Source organism: Pleurodeles waltl, chromosome 11 (genome assembly GCF_031143425.1).
Source record: "Pleurodeles waltl isolate 20211129_DDA chromosome 11, aPleWal1.hap1.20221129, whole genome shotgun sequence".
Classification (NCBI taxonomy): Eukaryota; Metazoa; Chordata; class Amphibia; order Caudata; family Salamandridae; genus Pleurodeles; species Pleurodeles waltl.
The window spans coordinates 30,097,190-30,121,705 of record NC_090450.1 but is presented as its reverse complement, the minus strand read 5'-3'; the positions used below and the strand labels follow the sequence as shown (position 1 = coordinate 30,121,705).

Here is a 24,516-nt window from a genome sequence, read left to right as displayed (position 1 = left end):
ATATGGTGGGAGGAAGACCACCAGTATTGGCGGTCTTCTGGCTCCCGCAGCTTTGGCGGTCTTCAAGGAATGTGGTTAGGGCAGGGGTCAGATGGTGAGCCGAAGTGGGTCATGATTTCGATGGTGTTGTTGACGTGGGTCCAGGAATGCAGGGGGCTGGTGGGTGGTGAGTCTGTGGTGTTGGTGGTTGATGGGGGGGGGGGTCTTGGGATGTCTGCGATCTTGCGGTAGAAGAAGGTAGCTAGGGAGTCGCAGAAGTCTTGTGATGGTGGGATGTCGTTGACGTTGGAGTCCGGGTTGGAGAGCTTCTTCACGATGTTGAAGAGTTCCTTGTAGCTGTGTGCGTTGTTGTCGATGCGTTTTTGAAGGCGGTTCGCTTGGCAGTTCGGATGAGTTGGTGGTGTCTGCGGTTAGCATTCTTGAAGGCTGTGTGGTTGTCCAGTGTCCGATCTTGGCGCCACCTCTTTTCGAGTCTTCGGCATGTGTGCTTGGATTCTTGGAGGTCGGCAGTGAACCAGACGGACTTTCTGTTGGTGCGTCTGTTAGAAGGTTTCTTGATCGGGGCGAGAGTGTTGGCACAGTTGTCAATCCATTGCCTGAGGTTGTGGGCTGCTGTGTCTGTGTCTGTGGTGTCGATAAGTGGGTTCCGGGAGAGGGTAGTGATCAGTTGGTCTTCGGTGACCTTGTTTCATCTGCAGTGGGGAATCCATTGCGGGTGACGGTGGGTTTCTTGAAGAAGAAGTGGATGCAGCGGTGGTCGGTCCAGTGGAGTTCGGAGGTGTGGCTGAAGGAGACGTGCTTGATGGCAGAGAAAATGGGGTCGAGAGTGTGTCCTGCGGAGTGGGTGGGTATCGTGACGAGCTGCTTGAAGCCGAGGTTGTCGAGCAGGGTGGTAGAGTTGTTGTTGCTGGTGTTCTCGAGGTAGAAGTTCAAGTCCCCGAGAAGTATGTAGTCTGTGGATGCGAGACCATGCGTGCTGATGATGTTGGTGATGGAGTCACTGAACTGCTGTTGGGGGCCGGGGGAGGTCTGTAAACAAGAGTCCCTCTGAGGGTAGTGTTTGGGTTGGTGTGGATCTGGAAGTGCAGATGTTCAGCAGTGCTAAGGGTGTCTTTGGTGCTAGTCGTGATTCTGAGGGCATTCTTGTGGACGATGGCGATGCCTCCTCCTGGTCTGTTGGTGCGGTCCCTGCGGGTGATCTTGTAGCTGTCTGGGATGGCTATAGCGCTGTCGGGTGCTGAGGAGAGGTTCATCCAGGTCTTGGTCAGGAAGGTGATGTCTGGGGAGGCTGAGTCGAGTAGATTCCAAAGTCCGACTGCGTGTTTGTGGACAGAGCGGGTGTTGAATAGGATGCATCCGAGATGGTTGCGTCCTGCCTTGGAGGGTGGGTCGTTGGTGTGGAGGCTGGTGAAGGTGCAGTTCCGGCAGGTGAAGGGTCCACTGGTGAGTTGCGGGGCAGCTTGATGGCAGGTGGATGAGCAGCCAATGTTGAGTGCGTGGAGGGTGGTGGTGTCGTATCGGAGTCGGGTGTAGCGGCGGTGGAGGGCCAAGAACCAGGGGTTCTGGCTCTGGGCTTGGTCCAGGCATGGATGGGCGCAGACGGGCTTCCCTTAGGCACGGCCACACAGCGGCCGCCATTAAGTAGGGGGGGGAGGAGAGGACACCTGGGAAGCGGGGGTGAAAAATGACAAGAAATAAGGGGACAGGCCGCGGGGGCAGCAGTGGTGGGAGTGCAGCGCGAAAGAGAGGAGGGGGCAGAGCCACAGGGCAGCAGCCGCGGGAAGAAAGAGAGAGGGGAGAGAGAGAGCAGAGTGGAGGGAAAAGCAAAGAAAGAGTGTAAAGCAAAAGGCAAAAGGAGCACTGTGGAGAGCGAATGGCAAAGGGGGCACAAAGGGAGCAGACACGGAAAATAAAGCTCACAGTCAGCAAAGCAGATAAAAGGAGGAGAGAGGCAGAGGGCTGCCTAGTACGAAAGCAGAGCTCTCCCACTAGACACCAGGGATGAGGTGCAGGCAGAAGCCTGCGGGTGGAGGAGGGCCTTGAACTCCTGAAAGGGGTCAGGAGTTCAGAGGAATGAGGGTTCTACTTACAGGTGGAACTACGGGAGGCAGAGCAGTTCACTGACCAGGTCAGTGGCTCAGCCTTAAAGAGACCTGTCAGGATCCATCTAAGTTTTGAAGTAGACTGTGCAAGACCGGCACTGGTGGCTGCTTGACCAAAAGTCAACATGCATCAGTCCCCTCTTACTGGAGTTGTGAGCAATTTGCTTGGTGCTGAAGAAGTTTTCTCCGACCATCAAAGAGGAACAGATCCACACAATCCACATGATCACCATGTGGTACTGCAACAAACAGAAGGGTGTTGATTGAGGTCCTTTGTCATGGGGTTCTATGTCTCCAAAAATGGCTGAATGGTCAAGACACTTCCCTGACATCGCCCTGATAGCCCAAATACAGGATCTTTAAACACCAGGACGGACAAACTCAGCTGACAGTGCTCAAAATATCATGAATGGCAGTTGGTCTCGGACGTGACATAGCATCTTAACAGTGGTGACCACTGGCTTGATCTATTTGCCACTGTAGAGAACGTGCAGGTTCAAAACTTTAACATGTTGGATTTCTCAAGGTGTTTCTTTCTTAGAGACACCATTTGTCTGAACTGTGGTGCTGGACTCCTGTATGACTTTTTGTTCTTAACCTTACTGCCTACAGTACTGCAAAAAATCATGATACACCCAGCACAAGTTATCCTAGTGGCCATGAGAATTTGTTCTCTGAACTGGCTACTCCTTTGGCAGGACCTCCTGTTGCAGGGCCGTGTCCTGCACCCAAGCCTGCACACCTAACACCTACATGTGTGGAGACTCTCGGAAGGTTGTACTGTGACAGGTGGGGGTATTCAATCTTCCCCTAAAAATGGTTGGTGTCATCTGGCAAGCCAAATGTCCTTCTGCCAAAACTGCTGATGCAGAACGCTTTGGGAAGTTTCTGGTTTGGTGTTCCTCCTGTTACATCTTGCCCTTGAGTGCAAAGTTGTCATATATTCCCTTGTTTTGTCTCTAACTGACTCAGAAAGGCCTTGCAGTGACAACATTTAAAGGATACACTTCTGCCCTTTCGGCTTTTTTAGGTTTGCCATGTAAGTCCCCCCTTCCAAGTTAACGATCTGCACACTGGTATTCTGTTTTATATTGGATCCAGGCATCAGACAGAAACTAATGTCAACATGGAGTTGGCACAGATATAGTGGACCCAAAGTCACATCCGGGGTGGGATGGATCTGTGGGTGCAGCTGCATAACATCATCTGCTGATAAGCAAGGAAATTGCTTTCAAAGTTTCTAGGTCTAATCTGGCACCTGGGGAAATTAACAAGGTGAGGAATATGTGGTTAGATATTGTTTCTACCAGAAAAGGCATTGCCCAAGTTAAGTAACTTGCTCATCGAAGATTTTTCTTGCAACTTAGTGTATTCTCATCAAGGCATTCGGACAAGCAGTCCAGTCAGTGAGTCTCTTTTGTCATCTGAGCTCCTCAGGCTACCACTCATTTTCTTGAGTATGTCTTTCACGTCCTTTTCTTTGCGTCATTGCTAATAGCTGTCTTCTTGTGGCTGCTGTCTCTGTCCGAAGCCTATCCTGCTCTCCTAACTTAGATTGGGAGTTTTACTGGCTTGTGGTCCGTCTTCCTCAAGTTATGTAATATGCTATTAATTTATGTTGGTTACTTGTTGCTATGTTTCCTTGTATGCCAACCATGGCATCAATATTGCCAGTGTTGCATTGTGTCTACAGCTCCATCATTTTACTCTCTGTCAGCAATGATGCAGCATTTATATTTCTGTTATGCTGCACTCATGATGGATTGACTGTTTCAGTCTTTATGTGGTGGATTCTCGAATTCATATTCACTCTCTCTGTCTCTCTGTATTTGCCCTTGGCCCCAGATTACCATTAGTGGATGTGCTTCGATGCAGCACATCCACCAGAGACTTTAGCTTAGTCACTCCTCTGAATGGAAACCCACCTCGGAATCTCCTTGCTTTCCTGCACCACCCCCATTGTGCACCTAGTCCTGTCAGTTTCTTACTGCAGTCATATCTTCTTTTGTGGTGCATCTTATGACAGGACCAGCTCCTCCATCATGTTCAGTGGTGGCCAGTTGTTCTTTTTATGTCACTAATAGCCACAGTGATGTCCTTTGTCACTTTTGTTTTCTTCTCTGTACCAAACAGTGCAGTGCTTTGATTTGTGGTTTCTGACTTATTATTGCAGAATTTAAGGCATATTTTGTCAGATTGTTCAAGGTGGCTTTGAGAGCCACCACCATGCTTGCCTTTTAAGTATGTAATCTGCCAGCCCACTTTGAAATATATTTCATTTGTGAAGGTGGCCAGGGATCTTTGGTTTTCTGACAAGGTGCCATCTGGGAATTGGATGGACATCTCCTTGGAAGACACATTCATTTTGCATACATAGTCACAGGTATAGGTTTTTCAATAGAGCAAGACCAAACAATCAAGGTTTTAGATCAGTTGGCTACTTCCAGGGAGGTGTTTTCTTTAACAGGAACCCCATAAATCAGTCGAAACTTTAGGTTCATAGTGTTGCACTTATAGCCTTTGTCGTTACCCAATTGCTGGTTTCTCCATCTAAAATTATGTTTATCCCATGCATACCCAGCTTTGTTGCTACAGTCCTCTACTGATGAGCCATAATACATAACATTTGGAACAGACCCAGTTAAAAGGATTAAGGCCCTTAAAGTTGTGTTGCCTACTCATGTAGCCTCTTCCACAGGGTATGTTTCTGTAAAGAGTTTTACTGATGGGACAGAAGGTATGTCTTCTAGAAGGGGGGTACCCTTACTTCATGAAGATAAGGAAGTGATTTCTAGGCACTGGTAGTCACCTGGCCTCATTTTCTCACATCTCTGAGGCTGCAAGTGGTCTGGTCTACCACCCTATAGTAGTAAAGTTCCATAAGTTTTCATGAAAAAGTCCAATAGACTGGAATGGTGCTAAATACATGTAGAGTGTGCAAAGCTGTGAATTGAAGACCTTTAACTATAACAAACTATAACAAACTGTTGTATTCATGTGTTCCGATGGAGGCAACCTGACCCAATATAGTTCAAACTCTTACAGGGCCAATCTTTAACATAGTTTTGACAATTAAATGGCTTTCTGCTTGGCTTGTCAATTGCTAATAACTCTTCTGAAGTTGTGGGTCTCTTCTGGACAACCTAGGATTTCCTAACATCAGTGTTCAGTTGGCTACAGGAATAGATGTACAGCACACTGGCACAGACCAGACAGAGTTCTCCCAGTCTAGATTAGGAATTATCATACCACAGGCTACTCATCAGGATTCCCAAGATTTATGTGGAAGTGAAACAAAGATCTTCTATTACTTCTCACCAAGGTTAATCCTTAGTATCAGAAGAGAAAATTGACACCAACAACTGACCCTATGGCATGAAATGAGCAGAGCAAGAAATAGAGGTCTTTCATTTGTATAATTAGTCAGCAGCCGGCGTACAAAGAAAAACAATATTACAGACACTCCATTAGGAAACAAGGATGGTGGAGATAGAGGTCTTTGATTGCTCATCAATGCATGCTGTATTAATAGAAAATACAGACATGTACTTCATTAAACAGACTTGCATATAAACTTTAGTGCATAGCATGTCTCTTTAATTAAACACTCAGTAAAACATGCAAACATAGTAGAGTATATGGCAACTGCCTAATTAAAAAATGGTGATGGCAACAGGGAACATACAGCACAAGCACTCGAGGGTATGGCAGGAACTATCACTTGCACACAGCATCTTATTATTTACAAACCATGTAAAAATACCTACTCTTTGTAATTTCCATCAGCACTACACGCAGTGACTTTGGAACGGAAGCCTACTTTGGACATAAGCTTCATGCTAACCACTATCTCATAATAGCTGTAGAAGCACAAACAATAACGCACCAATAGCAACATCTATTTGAAGAAAGCATCTGGCTTTCAGAAGCATATCTCTGGCTTACAACAATATAACCTTATATGTTATGGGCAGGATCTTATTCCACTAACTCCACGTAAGGTATGTCAAACTGATTCTCATTTTCTGCATTCTCCTTTCCTTAATAGTATGCTGTGCTCTAGCTACAATCTGGAATGCTATCATTTGAGAGAATCTGGTCAATTGGCTCTGGTATATTCTGGGTCAGAACTGCTGGGTTATGGGTTTCTGTAATTTGCCATTAAACAATGACTTTTGCCATATTGCCTCCCTCCTGGCTACAAACATCACTGGGATAACCCCACATTCGTATGTTGAGGACAGTATGTTGTATGATTTCTCCCCTTGTCTGTTCTTTTAATGGTAATTTTGCGATTCTGCACAGAGGTATCAGCATGGGAGATTGCAGTGATGTATAATGTCTGTAGGAGGCTGGCCTGGTTTGTACTGGGTACCCTGGATACTTACACCTTATACCAGGTCCAGTTATCCCTTATTAGTGAAATATAGTAGTGTTCTAGCAGCTTAGGCTGATAGAGGTAGCTGTAGCAGAGCAGCTTAGGCTGAACTAGGGGACATGCAAAGCTCCTGCAATACCACTATAGTTACACAGTACTTATACACAGTAAAAGACAATACCCAGTGTTACCAAAAATGAAGGCACTTTATTTTAGTGACACAAGGCTAAAAATATCTGAGATGCAATACTCCTTCTGTAGGTAAGTATTATACACAATATACACACTGGAGACCAAAATCAGGTAACTAAATAGTCACAGAATAGTGCAAACAACAGAAAATACCATAGAATGCAGTTGGAATACGGTTGGAAGAAGTCTGCAGAAGGACACCAAAGAAGATGGCTGCAGGGTCCTGCATGATGCAAAGGACGTCCCATGGGGAGATGTTGGATGCAGGTGAGTTGCAGTACTGGATTTGCCTAACAAGCCTTGATTCAAGCAATGTCGCGATTTGCATCAAAATGGCTCTGCTTTGGCCCAGGAGGGACCTGGGGGCCTCAGCTCGGACAGAGGAGGCAGAGGAGGCTTCCAACACTGAAGGGAACCCACAGATGACCAGGCAGCACCCACGGAGGTCTCAAGACACGGGGACAAAGAAGGTGCAAATTGCAATTGCTGCAGCACTACAATAGAAGGTCCCACGCCGCCGGAGAACAACTCAGCGAGTTGAGCATTGCAGGATAGAGTGCTGGGGCCTGGGCCAAACTGTGCATGAAGGATTCTTGCAAATAGTGCACAGAGGCCTCAGGAGGTGAAGATGACGCAGTGCACAGGGGTACTATTGCAAACTGGGAAGGCAAGGTCTTACCTCCTCTAAATTTGGACAGCTGGACCTTAGGACAGTCTGTGTCGAAGGGGTCTACCACCTGTGCTCCAGAGAGCATGCTCATTGCCAGGAGAGGAGTCCTGGAGAACCAGTCGTCGTCTTAGAAGGTGCCTGCTGCAGCAGGAAAGCGACTCCGTCATTCCACAGGAGATTTCTTTGGTCCTTCTGGTGCAGGGTGAAGATATGGAGTCCTCAGAGAGTGCACACCTTGGAAACTGTTGCAGTTGCTGGCTGGAGCTGAAGTTGCAGAGTCACAGTAGCCTTCTTGGATACTTTGTTGCAGTTACAGTGGGTCCTAGAGCAGTCTGCAGTTGATCTGACGGTCACAGGATGAAGCAGGACTTGCAGAAGATTCCTGGTAGAAACTTGCAAGCCAAATCTGAAGAAGAACCTAGAGGAGAGACGCTTAATAGCCCTGAGAGGGGGATTGGCTACCTAACCAGGAATCCACCTATCAGGAGGGGTCTCTGACGTCACATGTTGGAAATGGCCACTCAAAGATCTCCAGTGTCTCCACACCTTGGAAAACAAGATGACTCATGCCAGGGACACATTGGAGGAGCTCTGGGCACCACCTCTGGGGTGGTGATGGACAGGGGAGTGGTTACTCCCTTTTCCCTTGTCCAGTTTCACGCCAGAGCAGGGACTGGGGGTCCCTGAACCGATGTAGACTAGTTTATGCAACAAGGGCACCATCTGGACCCCTCAAAGCATTTCCAGAGGCTCTGGGAGGCTACCCCATCCCAAGCCTGTAAGACCTATTTCCAAAGGGAGAGGGTGTAACACACTCCTCCCAAAGGAAATGCTTTGTTCTGCCTTCCTGGGACTAAGCTGCTCAGATCCCAGGAGGGCAGAACCCTGTCTGTGAGGTGACAGCAGCTGTAGCTGCAGTGCAAGCCTCAAAGAGCTGGTCTGGCAGGACTGGGGGTCCATGGTGGAGCCCCCAGGATGCATGGAATTGTCCCCAATACTAAATTTGGAATGGGGGGACTCCTGTGGGCACTGCCTGGTCTTCTGAGGACTCTCTAGAGTTCTGAGAGTCCACTCTGTCTCCTCAGTCCGAGTTGGGACTCCCAGTCTCCTCCTGGGATCGGGCAGCTCCTCTTTTTTAAACCACATATTTGCGTGAACTAAGGCTTGTTGGCAGAATCCAGTGACACAAACTGCCTGCATCCAATGACTCAACATGGGACATATCCTTCACCAAGCAAGAACCCACAGCTATCTTCTTTGGTGCATTACTGTACTTTTCTTCCAACCGGAGAATCCACTTTTGCACCCTCTTCTAGGTTGGCAGGGGCTCCTATCCTTCCTGGACTCTTCATCATCTTCTGGACTTGGTCTCATCTCTCCACAGGTCTTCAGGTCCAGGAATCCATTGTTGGTTTCTTGTAGTGTTGCTTGGTTGTTGCATTATCCTCTATCACAAATTCTAGTGTGTTCTGACAAAACTTGTTGTACTTTACTCCTGTTTTCCTGGGCTCTTGGGTGGGGTACTTTACTTACCTTTAGTGTTTTCTTACACTCCCAGCGCCCCTCTACACACTACACTTGCCTAGGGTGGAATTCGACATTCGCATTCCACACTTTTAGTTTATGGTTTGTGTTGCCCCTAGGCCCATTGCAATCTATAGTTTTTCCCTGTTTTCACTAATTTATGACTGTGTACTTACCTGATTTTGGTTATTAGTGTATATATTGTGGACAATGCTTACCTCCACAAGGAGTATTACCTCTAAGATATGTTTGGCCTTGTGCCACTAAAATAAAGTACTTTTATTTTTGGTAACACTGAGGTCCATATTTATACTTTTATAGCGCCGCATTTGCGCCGCTTTTTGACGCAAAAACAGCGCAAACTTGCAAAATCCAATTCTATTTTGCAAGTTTGCGCCGTTTTTGCGTCAAAAAGCAGCGCAAATGCCGCGCTAAAAAAGTATAAATATGGGCCTGAGTAGTGTCTTTTATTGTGTATAAGTACTGTGCAACTGTAGTGGTATTGCAGGAGCGTTGCATGTCTCCTAGTTCAGCATTGGCTGTTCTGCTACAGGTACCCTTAGACAGCCTAAACTGCTAGACACTACCAACATTTCACTAATAAGGGATAACTGGACCGGGTATAAGGTGTAAGTACCTTAAGTACCCACTACAAACCAGGCCCGCCCCCTACACACAGGAATGACAGTTGAACATTTATTAGCTTCACTTAATCACATGGGTTTTTTATGGGCCTTGTAAGAAGCTGGCCTGGTTTGTAGAGGGTACCTAAGGTACTTACTCCTTATACCAGATCTAGTTATCTCTTATTGGGGAAATGTAGGGAGTGTCTAGAAGCCAGGCTCTCTAGAGGTAGTTTTAGCTGAGCAGCCAAGGCTTATCTAGGAGATATGCAAAGCTCATGCAATACCACTGTAGTCAAACAGTACTCACACACATGAAAGAAAATACTCAGAGTTACAAAAGTAAAGGTACAAATGCTAAAAATGGCTATTCCAGCTTTCTGAGGCTTTCCAGGCAGCCCCAGCTGCCGCCACCTCACAGAAAGGTTTCTGCCCTCCTGTTGCTTGAGAAGCTCAAGCCCAGGAAGGCAGAACAAAGGATTTCCTTTGGGAGAAGGGTGTTTGTAGGAAAGTACCATCTTGTCTGGCATGTTACCCCTATTTTTACTTCATGTATGTTTGTTTTTGCCTGTGTCACTGAGATCCTGCTAGCCAGGACCCCAGTGCTCATAAAGTATGCCATGTATGTGTTCCCTGTGTGGTGCCTAACTGTATCACTGAGGCTCTGCTAACCAGAACCTCAGTGTTTATGCTCTCTCTGCTTTTAAAATTGCCACTGCAGGCTAGTGACAAATTTTACCAATTCTGATTGGCACACTGAAACACCCTTATAATTCCCTAGTATATGGTACCTAGGTACCCAGGGTATTGGGGTTTCAGGAGATTCCTAAGGCTGCAGCATTTCTTTTGCCACCCATAGGGAGCTCAGACAACTCTTACACAGGACTGCCACTGCAGCCTGAGTGAAATAACGTTCACTTTATTTCACAGCCATTTTACACTGCACTTAAGTAACTTCTAAGTCACCTATATGTCTAAACCTCACTTAGTGAAAGTTAGGTGCAAAGTGTGTGGGCACCATGGCACTAGCCAAGGGGCCCCCACATTGCTCAGGGCAAATTCCCCGGACTTTGTGAGTGCAGGGACACCATTACACGCGTGCACTACATATAGGTCAATACCTATATGTAGCGTCACAATGGTAACTCCGAACATGGCCATGTAACATATCTAGGGTCATGGAATTGTCACCCCAATGCCATTCTGGTATGGGGGGACAATTCCATGCATCCCCGGGCCTCCAGCATAGAGCCCGAACACTGCCAAACTAACTTTCCGGGGTTTTCTCTGCAGCTACCGCTGCTGCCAACCCACAGACAGGTTTCTGCCCCCCTGGGGCCTGGGCAGCCCAGTCCCAGGAAGGCAGAATAAAGGATGTCCTCTGAGAGAGGGTGTTACACCATCTCCCTTTGGAAATAGGTGTGAAGGGTCTGGGAGGAGTAGCCTCTCCCGGCCTCTGGAAATGCTTTGAAGGGCACAGATGGTGCCCTCCTTGCATAAGCCAGTCTACACTGGTTCAGGGATCCCCCCACCCCTGCTCTGATGCGAAACTGGACAAAGGAAAGGGGAGTGACCACTCCCCTGACCAGAACCTCCCAGGGGAGGTGCCCAGTGCTCCTCCAGTGTGTCCCAGACCTCTGCCATCTTGGATGCAGAGGTGTGAGGGCACAATGGACAGCTCTGAGTGGCCAGTGCCAGCAGGTGACATCAGAGACCCCTCCTGATAGGTGCTTTCCTTGATTTGTAGCCAATCCTCCTCTGAGGGCTATTTAGGGTCTCTCCTGTGGGCAACTCACCAGATAACGAATGCAAGAGCTCACCAGAGTTCCTCTGCACTTCCCTCTTTGACTTCTGCCAAGGATTGACCTCTGACTGCTCCAGGACGCCTGCAAATCTGCAACAAAGTAGCAAGAAGACTACTAGCAACATTGTAGCGCCTCATCCTGACGGCTTTCTCAACTGTTTCCTGGTGGTGCATGCTCTGAAGGCTGTCTGCCTTCACCCTGCACTGGAAGCCAAGAAGAAATCTCCAGTGGGTCAACGGAATCTTCCCCCTGCAAAATCAGGCACCAAACTTCTGCATCACTGGTCCTCTGGGTCCCCTCTCATCCTGACGTGCGTGGTCCCTGGAACACAGGAGCTAGATCCAAGTGTCCGCGACAGTCCAGTGGCCCTTCTGTCCATATTTGGTGGAGGTAAGTCCTTGCCTCCCCACGCCAGACAGTAATCCTGTGTACTGCAGCTGCTAGGGCTTCTGTGCACTTTTGCAAGACTTCCTTTATGTACAGCTTAGCCCAGGTGTCCAGCACTCGATCCTGCATTGCCCAACTCACTGAGTTGGACTCCAACTTCGTGAGACTCCCTTTTGTTGTGCTGAGTTGACTGTCGTCCTCAGATCTTCTGAATGCCTGTTCAGGTGCTTCTGTGGGTGCTGCCTGCTTCTGCATGGGCTCTCTGTGTTAATGAGTGCCCCCGCTGTCTCCTCCTCCAAGGGGGGACCTCCTGGTCCTTCCTGGGCCCTGGCAGCACCCCAAATCCTCAACTGCGACTCTTGCAGCTAGTAAGGCTTGTGTGTGGTCTTTCTGCGTGCAAACAGCTCTGCATCCTTCAGCACGCCATGTGACATCTTCTGACCAAAGGATTAGTTCCTGACACCTTCCGTTGTTGCAGAATCTTTGGCTTCTTCCACCCAGAGGCAGCCCTTTTGCAGCTTCATCCGGGGTTTAGTGGGCTCCTGCCCCCCTGGACACTTTTGTGACTCTTGGACTTGGTCCTCTTCCTTTACAGGTCCTCAGGTCCAGGAATCCGTCTTCAGTGCTTTACAGTCAGTTGTTGTCCTTGCAGAGTCCCCTATCTCAACTTTACTGTCTTTCTGGGGTAGTAGGGTAACTTTACTCCTACTTTTCAGGGTCTTGGGGTGGGGTATCTTGGGCACCCTTAGTGTTTTCTTACACTCCCAGCGAGCCTCTACACACTACACTAGGCCTGGGGTCCATTTGTGGTTCGCATTCTACTTTTGGAGTATATGGTTTGTGTTGCCCCAAGGCCTATTTTTCCCTATTGCATTCTATTGTGTTCTACAGTGTTTGCAGTACTTTTCCAACTGTTACTTACCTGATTTTTGGTTTGTTTGTCCCTGGTCTGGCGCGAAACTGGACAAAGGAAAGGGGAAAGACCACTCCACCACCACCCCAGGGTTGTTGTGCTCAGAGCTCCTCCATAAGGTCCCTGGGTTTTGCCTTTTTGGATTCCAAGTTGGCAGGGAACTCTGGGAGCATCTGAGTGGCCAGTGCCAGCAGGTGACGACAGAGCCCTCCCCTGATAGGTGCTTACCTGTTGAGCTGACCAATCCCCCTTTCAGGGCTATTTAGGGTTTCTCTTTTGGGTGGTTCTTCAGATTCGGATTCCAAGCCTCCAGCAGGAATCCTCTGCATCCTCTACTTTACCTTCTCACCAAAGATACTGCATCTGGACCCTCCAGGAACTCTACAAAATGCAAATAAGAAGCAAAGATGACTTCTGCAACATTGTATCTCCAGCTCCTGCCAGCAACTGCAATTGTTTCACGATTGTTCATCCTCAGAGGACAACCTGTCTTCAGCCTGCACCACAAGAGCGTCAGCAGGTATCTCACTGCATTGACTGGCTGCGTGGATCCCCTCTCCTGATGAGCTGCGTGTATCCTGCATCACAGGTGGTGGACTGAAGTGGTCCTGACAGTTCTGACTTCCTACTGTCCAACTTTGGTCGAGGTAAGAGCTTGCCTCCCCATGCAAGACAGTACCCCTGTGCACCGTGTGTTTTGCAGTTGCCAAGGCTTGTTGGCATCTTTTCACAAAGTTCTTCGTGCACCCTGCAGCGCCGGCCCCCTGCATTCTATCCTGCGATGCACATCTTCCTGAGTGGTTCTCTGGTAGCATGGGAGCCTTTGCTGTGGTGCTGCGTGGGCCTCCTTTTGCACCTCCTTTGTCCCCATGCTGTGGGAATCCTGTGCGCGCTGCCTGGCCTTCTGTGGGCTCTCTGAGTTTCTGAGAGCCCCCTCTGACTCCCCCTCCTGGGTAGAGTCCATCAGGTCCCTCCTGGTCCCAGACAGCACCATTTTTTGCTAACTGTGAGCTTTGCGTGTGCCAAGGCTTTTTGGTGGACTCCAGCAACACAAACCAGTCTGCAGTCTTCCATCTGACATGGTGCATCATCTGCACCAACCAGGAGCCTGAATCCATCTTCTTGGGTGCAGTACTGACTGTTCTTCTTCACCTGTGGTTCTTCTTTTGCACCTTCATCTGGGTTAACAGATTCTGTTCTCCCTGGACTCTTTTGTGCTTCTTTGACTTTGTCCTCTTCTTCCACAAGTCTTCAGATCCAGGAATCCATTGTTAGTGTGTGGTAGTCTGTTCTGGTTCTTGCATAATCTTCTTTCTCGTGTTTCTGTGTGTTCAGGGAAAGTTACTATACTTTACTCCTACTTTCCTGGGCTCTGGGGTGGATTCTACTACTTACCTTTGGTGTTTTCTAGTACTCCCAGCACCCCTCTACACACTATACTTACCTAGGTGGAAAACCAACATTCTCATTCCACTTTCTTAGTATATGGTTTGTGTTCCCCCAGGCCCATTTCTAACTATAGTGATTTTTACAAATTGCACTGTTTTATGCACATTTGTGCATACTAGTGTGTATAATTTGTGAATTACTTACCTCCTACGGGAGTATAGTCCAATGGTATAGTCCAATGGCAGTCTTGCAGAAGCCTTTGCATGGGCTCTTTATGGGTGGCAAAAGATATGCTGCAGCCCATAGGGTTCCCCTGTAACCCCAATGCCTTGGGTATCTAGGTATCATATACTAGGGAATTCTAAGGGGGCACCAGTATGCCAATTGTGGGTGAAATACTGGGTTACAAGTATGCAACAACCAAATTTAGAGGAGAGAGAGCATAATCACTGGGGTGCTGGTTAGCGGGATCCCAGTGAAGAGTCAAGCACACTGACATCAGGCAGAAATTGGGGGTAACCATGGCAAAAAGAGGGTACTTTCCTACAGGCCTCCACCAAAACTTTGGTGTTTGAGTAGCTGCCTAGGCAATTCGTTTTTGATAATAACCTTAAAACCTTGACATGATTGAGACTGTGATACCAAATAGCTGTGGAGGTCCAAATAGGTGACATAGCTGTACGTCCCCTTGAATATGAAGTTCCTAGATGAGCTCCAGACATTTAGACAGTGAACAGAGTTACTGGGGGAGGTGAGAAGCATTTCACTCCAGGGATGTGTGGAGTACAATGCACCCCACTGGCGGAAATTTACCTTGCTGGCATTAAGGCCAGGTACTCCTTTGCTAAGACACTGCCACAGAACAAAAATAGGGCATCACAGGAAGAATGAATATTACTTTTTGTAATGTATTTGACTGGCTTCTTCACTCCCTTGGGTCAAGGTTTGAAACAGATTATGCAAGCTTAGCAACTACAGTGAAGTGTAATCATTTATTACAGGTAAAAGGTACTCACCCTGGCCCACATGGAACCTAGTAATCTTGCTGCAGAATTAGTTCCTTTAATGAATTGGTGGAAGCCTTTGTCGCCACTAGAGAAGCGGTGCCCAAAAACAACAGCAGAGATCACACTGGCAACTGAATGGGTGAGGATAGGTGCAGGATCCATGGCTTTCCCTGAGAAGACAGAAGAGAGAGCCATAATTTACAGAATAAGCCTAGTGATTATATGTGTATTAGAGATAGGGATCAAGACATGAAGTAGGACCTGATTCACAAAACATCTGAGCTAAAAGTCACACATTCACTCATGTGGTCTAATGCCTACTTTGTGAGTAAATATATAACTTGTATGGAATTATAGAAGTACAAAAGTACTGCTTGGAATCTGTTACTGTCACTTTTCCTGGAGTGATTACATGCATGGATGTAATTTAGAGGTTTCCTAAGGTAGGGCTGTGACCCCATACTGTCCCCTTGTTACCCTTGGCACTGCCTTTGCGTTCCCCGGGCTTCAAAGGTGGCAAAACAGAGTCAAGAACACCGGGGAGGCTCTGCATTCCTTATTGTTCTCTGACTTTTCATTGTACCAATAGTGAATAATATGTTAATATTGTCTATTAGTAAAATAAAATATAGAGCACATTTAGCTGTTACAGGGCCTTTGGTGGCAACTGTGGTAAATAAAAGTGGTTTTATATGTATGTTTACTGTGTGTGCTTCCATGTGAGAGTGCGTTTATGTGAAAGAGAGTGTGTGTTTGTGTGAGCACGTGTGTCTATATATGTGAGCATGTGTGTGAGTGGGAGTCATTGACAGGTAATAAGTGAAATTGTGTGAGATTGAGTGTCGGTAAGTATGAGTGAGTGACATTAAAAGTGAATTGGTGAGAATAAATAAGAATGCATTTAAAGTGGTGTAATGGAGTCTGGATGAGAGAGTGTGAGTAAGAATGAATGGATGAGAGTAAGTGTGAGAGAATAAGGTTCTTATTACGACTTTGGCGGATGGAAAAGACTGTTCACGAAGTGCCAGTGCGGTCCCCTTCCCGCGGGCCCCATTACGAGTTTCCCGCTGGGTCAGCAGGTGGAAACAGAGTTTCAGCCCACTGGCCCAGCGGGAAACAGCCACTACATTGACGCCGGCTCATAATTGAGCCGGCAGCAATGCTGTGGTGTGTAGGGTGCACCAGCATCTGTCGCACTTTTCACTGTCTGCAAAGCAGAAGGTGAAAAGCGTGATGGGGCTGGTATTGGGGTCCCCTGCACTGCCCTTGCCAAGTGTATGGGCAGTGCAGGGCCTCCCATGGGGCACCCTGTCTCTGTCAGCTTTTACATGGCGGGGCTACCACCATGTAAACGTCGGCGGAGAAGGGACTCATAATCCCCAGTGCTTGCAGCGCTGCCCTGGCGGATTAGGACCTCCAGCACCGCCAGGCCCTCCAGTGGATGAGAAGTAGCAGTACTGGTGGCCAGACGGTGGTGCAACTGCTAATGTCATAATGTGGTGCGGACCACAACTTAAGACCGCCAGAGTCGTAATGAGGCCCTAAGTGTGAGTAAGTGAATGTGAATGTGGCTGAGAATGTGATATAGGCCCTCATTACAACCCTGGCGGACGGGGGAGAAGTGGCAGTATTGCCGCCAACAGGCTGGCGGAAATAAAATGGAATTATGACCATTGCGGTTACCGCCATGGTTATCTGCCACTTCTCCACTCCGACCGCCAGGGCGGTGACGACCACTGGGCTGGAGACTTCGGTCTCCAGCCCGGCGGCCGTCACCAGACTGCCGAAGGTATCAGGGCCCCGCATACCACTATGGATTTCAGTTGGTTTGGAACCGCCATGAAATCCATGGCAGTAGGCACTATCAGTGCCAGCGAATTCCTTCCCTGGCACTGATAGGGGTCTCCCCCACCACGAGTCCTCCACCCACACCCCCCTGCCCCACCAAAGGTGGCAGGACCCCCATCCCCCCCACACCCCCAACACCAACATACGCACACCCCCTCCCCCCCACCCCCAACATGCACATACACACACCCCTACACGCACACATACACTACAACACATAACCGCACACATACAAACAGACATGCACACAGACCGACCCTTACACATTTCCCATACACACAACACACCCCCCACATGCATACACGCACTCACATACCCTTCTACACACTCACACGCACACCCCCATGCACGCACACAACACCCAACACCCCCCAACCCCTCCCCTAATGGACGATCAACTTACCTTGTCCGTTGATCCTCAGGGAGGGGACAGGATCCATGGGGGTTGCTCCGCCGCCAGCACCCCATCACCAGAACACCGCCACACCGAATCATGGAACGTGATTCGGTGGGCGGTGTTCTGATGACGGGCGATGGAGGTTGAGCAGCCTCCACTTTCCTGCCGACCGCCAGTATGGCTGCTGTCGGCTTTCTGTCCAAAAAAGGACGGAGGGCTGTCAGCAGTCATAATACGCTGCGCTGAAAACCGCCTGCACTGGCGGTCTTCATCACGACGGTACTTCGGCGGTCTTTCAAAAAGACCGCCGAAGTCGTTATGAGGCTCATAATATTTGTGGATTTTGTGCTGCCCTGGCATTCTGAATGTAATTATTGTCTTATAGAGACACCCGGAGTAACATTCTGGCACTGGCATAAATTCTTAGCATGATAGACACATGTGACAAAATACTGCCTCAAGTACACTAGGGGTCATTCTTGACATAAAGGGCGCTAATTGTAAAAAACTACTGACATACTAGGATTAATTAATGGCATAAAGGGCTCCCATGTAAAGATACTGACATACTTGTGGAAATTCTATCATGCTGTCCTGCCATTTGATTAATTTAGTTTGACCAATGACTTTGTGTTTCACCACTGCGCATATTAGTTGCTCAATGTTCACCAGTAGCACATTGTATGTTTTATTCAGTTGAGCTGCCTATTGGCTTTGACATTGCATTAGCCATTACATTCTGTATTCTGCCTATTGGCTTTGACATGCTGTATCCAGTCTAGCCGCCTATTGGCTTTGACATTGCATTAGCCATTACATTCTGTATTCTGCCTATTGGCTTTGACATGATGTATTCAGTTTAGCTGCCTATTGGCTTTGACATGCTATTAGATATTCTGCCTATTGGCTTTGACATGATATTATATATTACATTTTGTATCCAGCTCAGCTGCCTATTGGCTTTGACATGATATTATACATTGCATTTTATATTCAGCTCAGCTGCCTATTGGCTTTGACATGACATTAGACATTGCATTTGATATTTAGGTTAGCTGCCTATTGCCTTTAACGTTAACTTAGACATTGCAGTTGAGAATCCAAGCTGTATTTTTCCAAGCTGTGTTTTTGCACAAGATGAACCAAGATGTTTTCTTCTCACAGTAGACTAGACCTGATAAGAGAGGGTACATTGGTTGTTTTTCTCTGCTTGAGCTTGGGAAGAGGAGCAGTCTCGGAGACCTGGCCAGTCTCCAAAGGCTTGCGTAGTTTTCCCGAGTCTGAGAGGAGGGGGCACACCTTTGTAACGAATGTCACAGGCTGCAGAGATTCAGATTCGGATCTGCCTGACTTCGTGCTGGAACTAGGCGCCAGTTGCCAGCATCCCGTGTGGGTAGATAAATCTTTCTCGCAGCTGACAGGGAGTCATCAGCTTGCAGACCCTAGAAACATGAAGCTGTAAATAGTTTCTCACACGGTGAAGTATTTGTTTTGCTTTGCATTCAATATCTTATAAATATAACCTGCTGTGTATATTGCAAACTGTGCATTAACGTGTGCTTGAAATCTACTGATTCGTCATTCACGATATTGCGGCTAGAAAAGAATTAACAACAATAAAAGTCTTCTTTGAACTCAGAAGTGCATTCCTGGTATGTTATGTAAGTGCTAAAAACTAGATAAGAGCAAAAGCACTACATTTGGTACCAGAAGTGGGGTCGGAGAGGTCGTTAAGGGGTCGTTAAGAGGCGGTTAAGGTGTTGACGAATTGATAGATTTCTAAGTGCACACTTTAAAAGTGTAATTGTTTTTGTTGTTTGGAGAATTACAGAAATTGTTTTGTGTTTGGAGAATCACAGAAGCACGGCAGACCATGTTTGAAAATGCATGTGTTGTTAAACTGCCCGATGGTGCTATGAAAAACTGTGAATTGATTTCTGTTGTTTGGAGAATTACAGAAGCACGGCAGACCATGTTTGAAAATGCATGTGTAGCTAAACTGCCTGATAGTGCTTAGAGAAATATATGTTGTGATAAAGCATATTTAGAAAACGTGCCTTTTGGAAGCAATGATGACAGAAAGGTTTGGATACCTTTATCTGCTTACAGAGAAATGCAGGAGAAATGTAGGCAGTTGGAACATGAAAATGAGAATTTACGTGAGCAAATTAGCCAGAATACATTAATTCAAGATAATGCTGAAAGTTATAAAAATGCTGTTTTAGAAGTATCTTTCTTGTCCCATTCCAGTAATGAGGGGGTTAAGACAGCTTCCAGCTGCTTTGAGCCTTTGTGTGAGCCAGGGTTTTTGGCAGCCAAAATGCATTCCTTAACTGATAACACAGACGAGAGAGCTCAGAATGTGATTTACGAGTTACCGTTGCAGAATGAAGTAAAAAGAAAGATTTTAGGGTTGTTTACTGTTTGCACTAAGCAAGAGACACCGAGTTTCATTAGCTTGTTTGATTTTTGGAAACTGAATAGCCCTCATTTGAGTGAAATCCTAACACTTTGGTATATGGTCACTGGGAAAAATAATATGCAGCTGCGCGCTTGTGATTTGGCAAATGAAATAATAGACTTTAGGTTTCTGCGCAGTGAAATTGAGTGTAAACACTGATGTACATGTAAATCAAGAACAAGGGAAGAAAATAGTGCCCCTAGCTAGAATCATACACTGGATCTGGTACTTGCAAGACAGGGCTAGAGTACCACAGGTAAAAGAGTCACTAGTGAAATTGTGTGCACCATTTGAACTCGTGTCCACTGAGGATAAAAAGCATGTTTGTTTGACTAATGATTCATTGACTGAAATGTTGTTTTATGACACAGGAGAAGGAACAGCGTTGCACAATGTGTGTCAGATTTTAAAGCAAGAGCTACGTGAGATGTGTCATTTTTACGCTGATTCTTGGTTCATTGCTAATGTTTTAGCTGTTTGTTTTTCCAGATGGCTTGCACCTAACTGGTTCAATTACCTTGCAGATGTTAATGAGAAAAATTCAGAGAGAGAAGTGTACACCCAGAATTCTGCCTTAGTGGGGATGGCTAAGTGGGTGCCCCAGAAATGTGAACAGCTGGGAGAAAAAGACACTTACAGGTGGGCAGAGATGAGAGAGATGCCCATTCCCCTAGATTTGATAAAAACTGTGCAGCTCGCACAAAAGCAATCTGTCATGCAAGCAGTCACAGAGCAGATGGGGAGAGGAAAGTTACCAGGACAAATGTGGCAAATTGATCAGGTTTTAGGGAGAGTGATTGCTGCAAATTACCAAGGAAAAATCGAAATTATGCTGATAACTAGAAAATAATCTGATTTATTGATACTAATTGGAGACAGAATGGCCCAACTTGACAAAAATGCAGTGAATGGAGGTTTGTTAAAGAATGAGTCTGCCCCAGCCCTTCTGACAGTGCAAGAAAAGGGAAGCTGTGGCGCAGCAGATAAAAACCTCAGTGCTGGTGTGTGGGTTGAAGCCCCAAGTGACCCTCCAGAACCTGCAGAAATTATAACAAAGGGCCCCAAAAACGTCCTGCTGATTATAAAACAGGGAAAGAAAGAGGAAGGGTGCAGTTTAAATGGCAAATGTTATTTGCAAGAAAAGTCATACTTGTTTCTTTTGCAGATCCTACCACGTTTCGCCACTGTCCCTGAGTGTGCTGTGTGGTCCCCCTTCCGGTGTGTGCGTGAGGGGTCGGGGAAGGGACCGAACCCCCAACCTGAACCTGGCTGAGTAAAGTGCCAGCACCATGGATCCATTTTGCGCAAACAGCGCCTTCAGTTCAAGTTCAACTTGTTTGATTGCATTCTTCCACTGGAACTAAGCTGTGTTTTTTTTTTTCCTTCTCGTATGGAACTCTGACTTTCACTTATCTTCCAGAAAACCTTTCAGGTGGAACGTGCACCTTTACATGAGTAGAACTCATGCCACATCAAATTGCTAACACTGTTGAATTAGAGACACTATCAGTCTTTTCTGTGTAGATGTATCTGAGGTGAAAGGTTATGAGATCTATATGTTAATTCACTTCTATTGCTTTACAGGGATTGCTTTGATCATTCAAATCTGATTTGCTGATAAAGTTTTTTTGTGCTGATGTTTTTTTTTTTTTTTTGTTTGAAACAAGAGATATGTGAAACACAAATTCATTGGTCAAAGGGCGGAATGTCCTGCCATTTGATTAATTTAGTTTGACCAATGACTTTGTGTTTCACCACTGCGCATATTAGTTGCTCAATGTTCACCAGTAGCACATTGTATGTTTTATTCAGTTGAGCCGCCTATTGGCTTTGACATTGCATTAGCCATTACATTCTGTATTCTGCCTATTGGCTTTGACATGCTGTATCCAGTCTAGCCGCCTATTGGCTTTGACATTGCATTAGCCATTACATTCTGTATTCTGCCTATTGGCTTTGACATGATGTATTCAGTTTAGCTGCCTTTTGGCTTTGACATGCTATTAGATATTCTGCCTATTGGCTTTGACATGATATTATATATTACATTTTGTATCCAGCTCAGCTGCCTATTGGCTTTGACATGATATTATACATTGCATTTTATATTCAGCTCAGCTGCCTATTGGCTTTGACATGACATTAGACATTGCATTTGATATTTAGGTTAGCTGCCTATTGCCTTTAACGTGAAGTTAGACATTGCAGTTGAGAATCCAAGCTGTATTTTTCCAAGCTGTGTTTTTGCACAAGATGAACCAAGATGTTTTCTTCTCACAGTAGACTAGACCTGATAAGAGAGGGTACATTGGTTGTTTTTCTCTGCTTGAGCTTGGGAAGAGGAGCAGTCTCGGAGACCTGGCCAGTCTCCAAAGGCTTGCGTAGGTTTCCCGAGTCTGAGAGGAGGGGGCACACCTTTGTAACGAATGTCACAGGCTGCAGAGATTCAGATTCGGATCTGCCTGACTTCGTGCTGGAACTAGGCGCCAGTTGCCAGCATCCCGTGTGGGTAGATAAATCTCTTTCTCGCAGCTGACAGGGAGTCATCAGCTTGCAGACCCTAGAAAGATGAAGCTGTAAATAGTTTCTGACACGGTGAAGTATATGTTTTGCTTTGCATTCAATATCTTATAAATATAACCTGCTGTGTATATTGCAAACTGTGCATTAACGTGTGCTTGAAATCTACTGATTCGTCATTCACGATATTGCGGCTAGAAAAGAATTAACAACAATAAAAGTTTTCTTTGAACTCAGAAGTGCATTCCTGGTATGTTATGTAAGTGCTAAAAACTAGATAAGAGCAAAAGCACTACACATGCAGACACTAGGGGCAAAATGCTAGTGCTAGCACACGGGAGCTATTTTTTATTATAAAGGTGGGCAACCCGCCACATGGATGGGTGGCAACCACAACAAATTTCTGGCCCTGACATGCTCAGGTATTTTTGACATAAGGGTCTTCTGTGCATGGACAGCATATATTGCAACATTTTGGCGCTAGCATATTTGGGGTCATCTTCATATAGAAGCTCACCCATGGCATTGGCGGCCATCCATGACAATTTGCTGGCTCTGGCACAGGTGAAGTAATTTATGACATATGGGGCACCCACAGAACATTTTTTTTAAATGTAGTCAACTCCTGGGGAACGTAAGGTTTTATTGACTTTGCCTACTGTGAAAAGATTTGAATATTTATTCAGTGCTCTTTCAGCTCCAATAGCATTTTAGCTAACCCATGTGAAAATTGTGCTTTGAAATGCAGTATTTCACCACATTCTTTTCAAATTTTTCTTGTGGGATAAAGCACCAAAAAGATGTTTTGCATACAGACTTCACTCGCTCTCTACCATTCATGATATCATTCTCCAGAACTTTCAAAGATCTAGTGAGCACCATAATATAGTTGATAACCCAAATAGATATTTGTTTGTGTCATGTTATACTAACATTTAAGCCAAAATGGAACTTAAGCGATATCATTAAGTATGATGTTAGTGTCTTGTGGCATTCCATCCTGGAGGAAGTAAGGGTCAAGGATTATATGATGTCACTCCCGCCAATGTTGTTAAGCACAAGGGATATGTGATGTCACTTCAACTACCCCTGGCATTCTAAATGACATTTGCATCATCTATCTTTATTGTTTTTGCCTGCACCCCAGATCCCAGTTGTTCCTGAGAGCAAACCACTTCCTGATGGACATGGCCCTTCTTAGGGGATGTCCCTGAAACTTTTTGATTTCTCCTCCTGTTTTTTTTGCTAACTCTTTTTGCGTGGCCTTAGGACTCTGGGTACTTTCCCTCTATACTGCATTGGGAAAGTGTTACCGCCCTTCCTACACATGCCAGGCAGTGACTTCTGATCCATGATTGGTTTAGGTGCTGTACACAGGAGTGCCCTGTAAAAGGCATATATCTCGCGCTCAGGGCAGGTATGGTCCTGGCTAGTGGTGGGATATATCACTCAATGGGCTCTCCACCACAATAGCCTGTCAAACATGTATCAGGCCCACCATTGCAAGCCTGTGGAGGCACAATTTTACTTGTTCATAGGGTGGCATGACTTACGCCTTAGCCAACTCTGAGTGAGCCTTCCACTATCCATAGAGAAGAAGGCAGAGCAAGTGGGAAATGAAAAGCCAATCAGGTTCACATAGGTGTTCCATGCCCCGGTAGTGAGGAACTCTCACATGGTTTTTCTCTACCTAGGAGATCAGCTCTTCTCATAGGTATGGCTGATTCTCTTTTAGTGGCCTTAGGGCTCTGGGAACGTTCCCACTATAAGTACAGTGTGAAAGTGAGCACACCCTTCCTACAGGTTAGGAAGTGGCATTTACCCGAGCGTGCACACTTGTACCAACAGTGTTTTCAGATGTATGCCAAGCCTGCAATTCCAGGCCTGAGTGTGAATGTTTGCACCATGGTGTTGTAAAGATGTGTCCATCCTGCCATTGAAGGCCAATGTGTGCACACTTGCACGAAGGGTGTTTTTAAACATGTGCTAAGCCTGCTATTGCAGGCCCGAGTGTGTGTGCTTGGACCATGGTGTTTTAAACATGTGTCCAGCCTGCCGTTGCAGGCCTGTATGAGCGCCATTGCACGTATGCTCAGGTTGACCTTTCTAAATCCCTACCCAACCCCGAGGACACCTTTCACTGCCAATGTAGGGCACCCTTAGGGTAACTCGTTAAGGAGTGAAGCCCGTGTTAGGTGAAAGGCAGGGCAGGCACACAGAGATGTTATCTTCCCAGCTAGTGAAGAATACCCATGTGTGTTTTCCTTGTCTCTGAAGGTTACTCTCCCCATATTGCTAAC

At 46.5% G+C, this 24,516-nt stretch overlaps 1 protein-coding gene across 1 annotated transcript in view; it reads right to left on the bottom strand.

The window, feature by feature from the left end:
- Nucleotides 1–24,516, bottom strand: part of LOC138265295 (cytochrome P450 2J4-like) — a 214,536-nt gene that overhangs the window by 125,917 nt on the left and 64,103 nt on the right. The window contains exon 4 of the mRNA XM_069212901.1: nt 15,000–15,160. Coding sequence (XP_069069002.1) covers nt 15,000–15,160 — 161 coding nt within the window. The remainder of the gene's footprint in view (nt 1–14,999; nt 15,161–24,516) is intronic.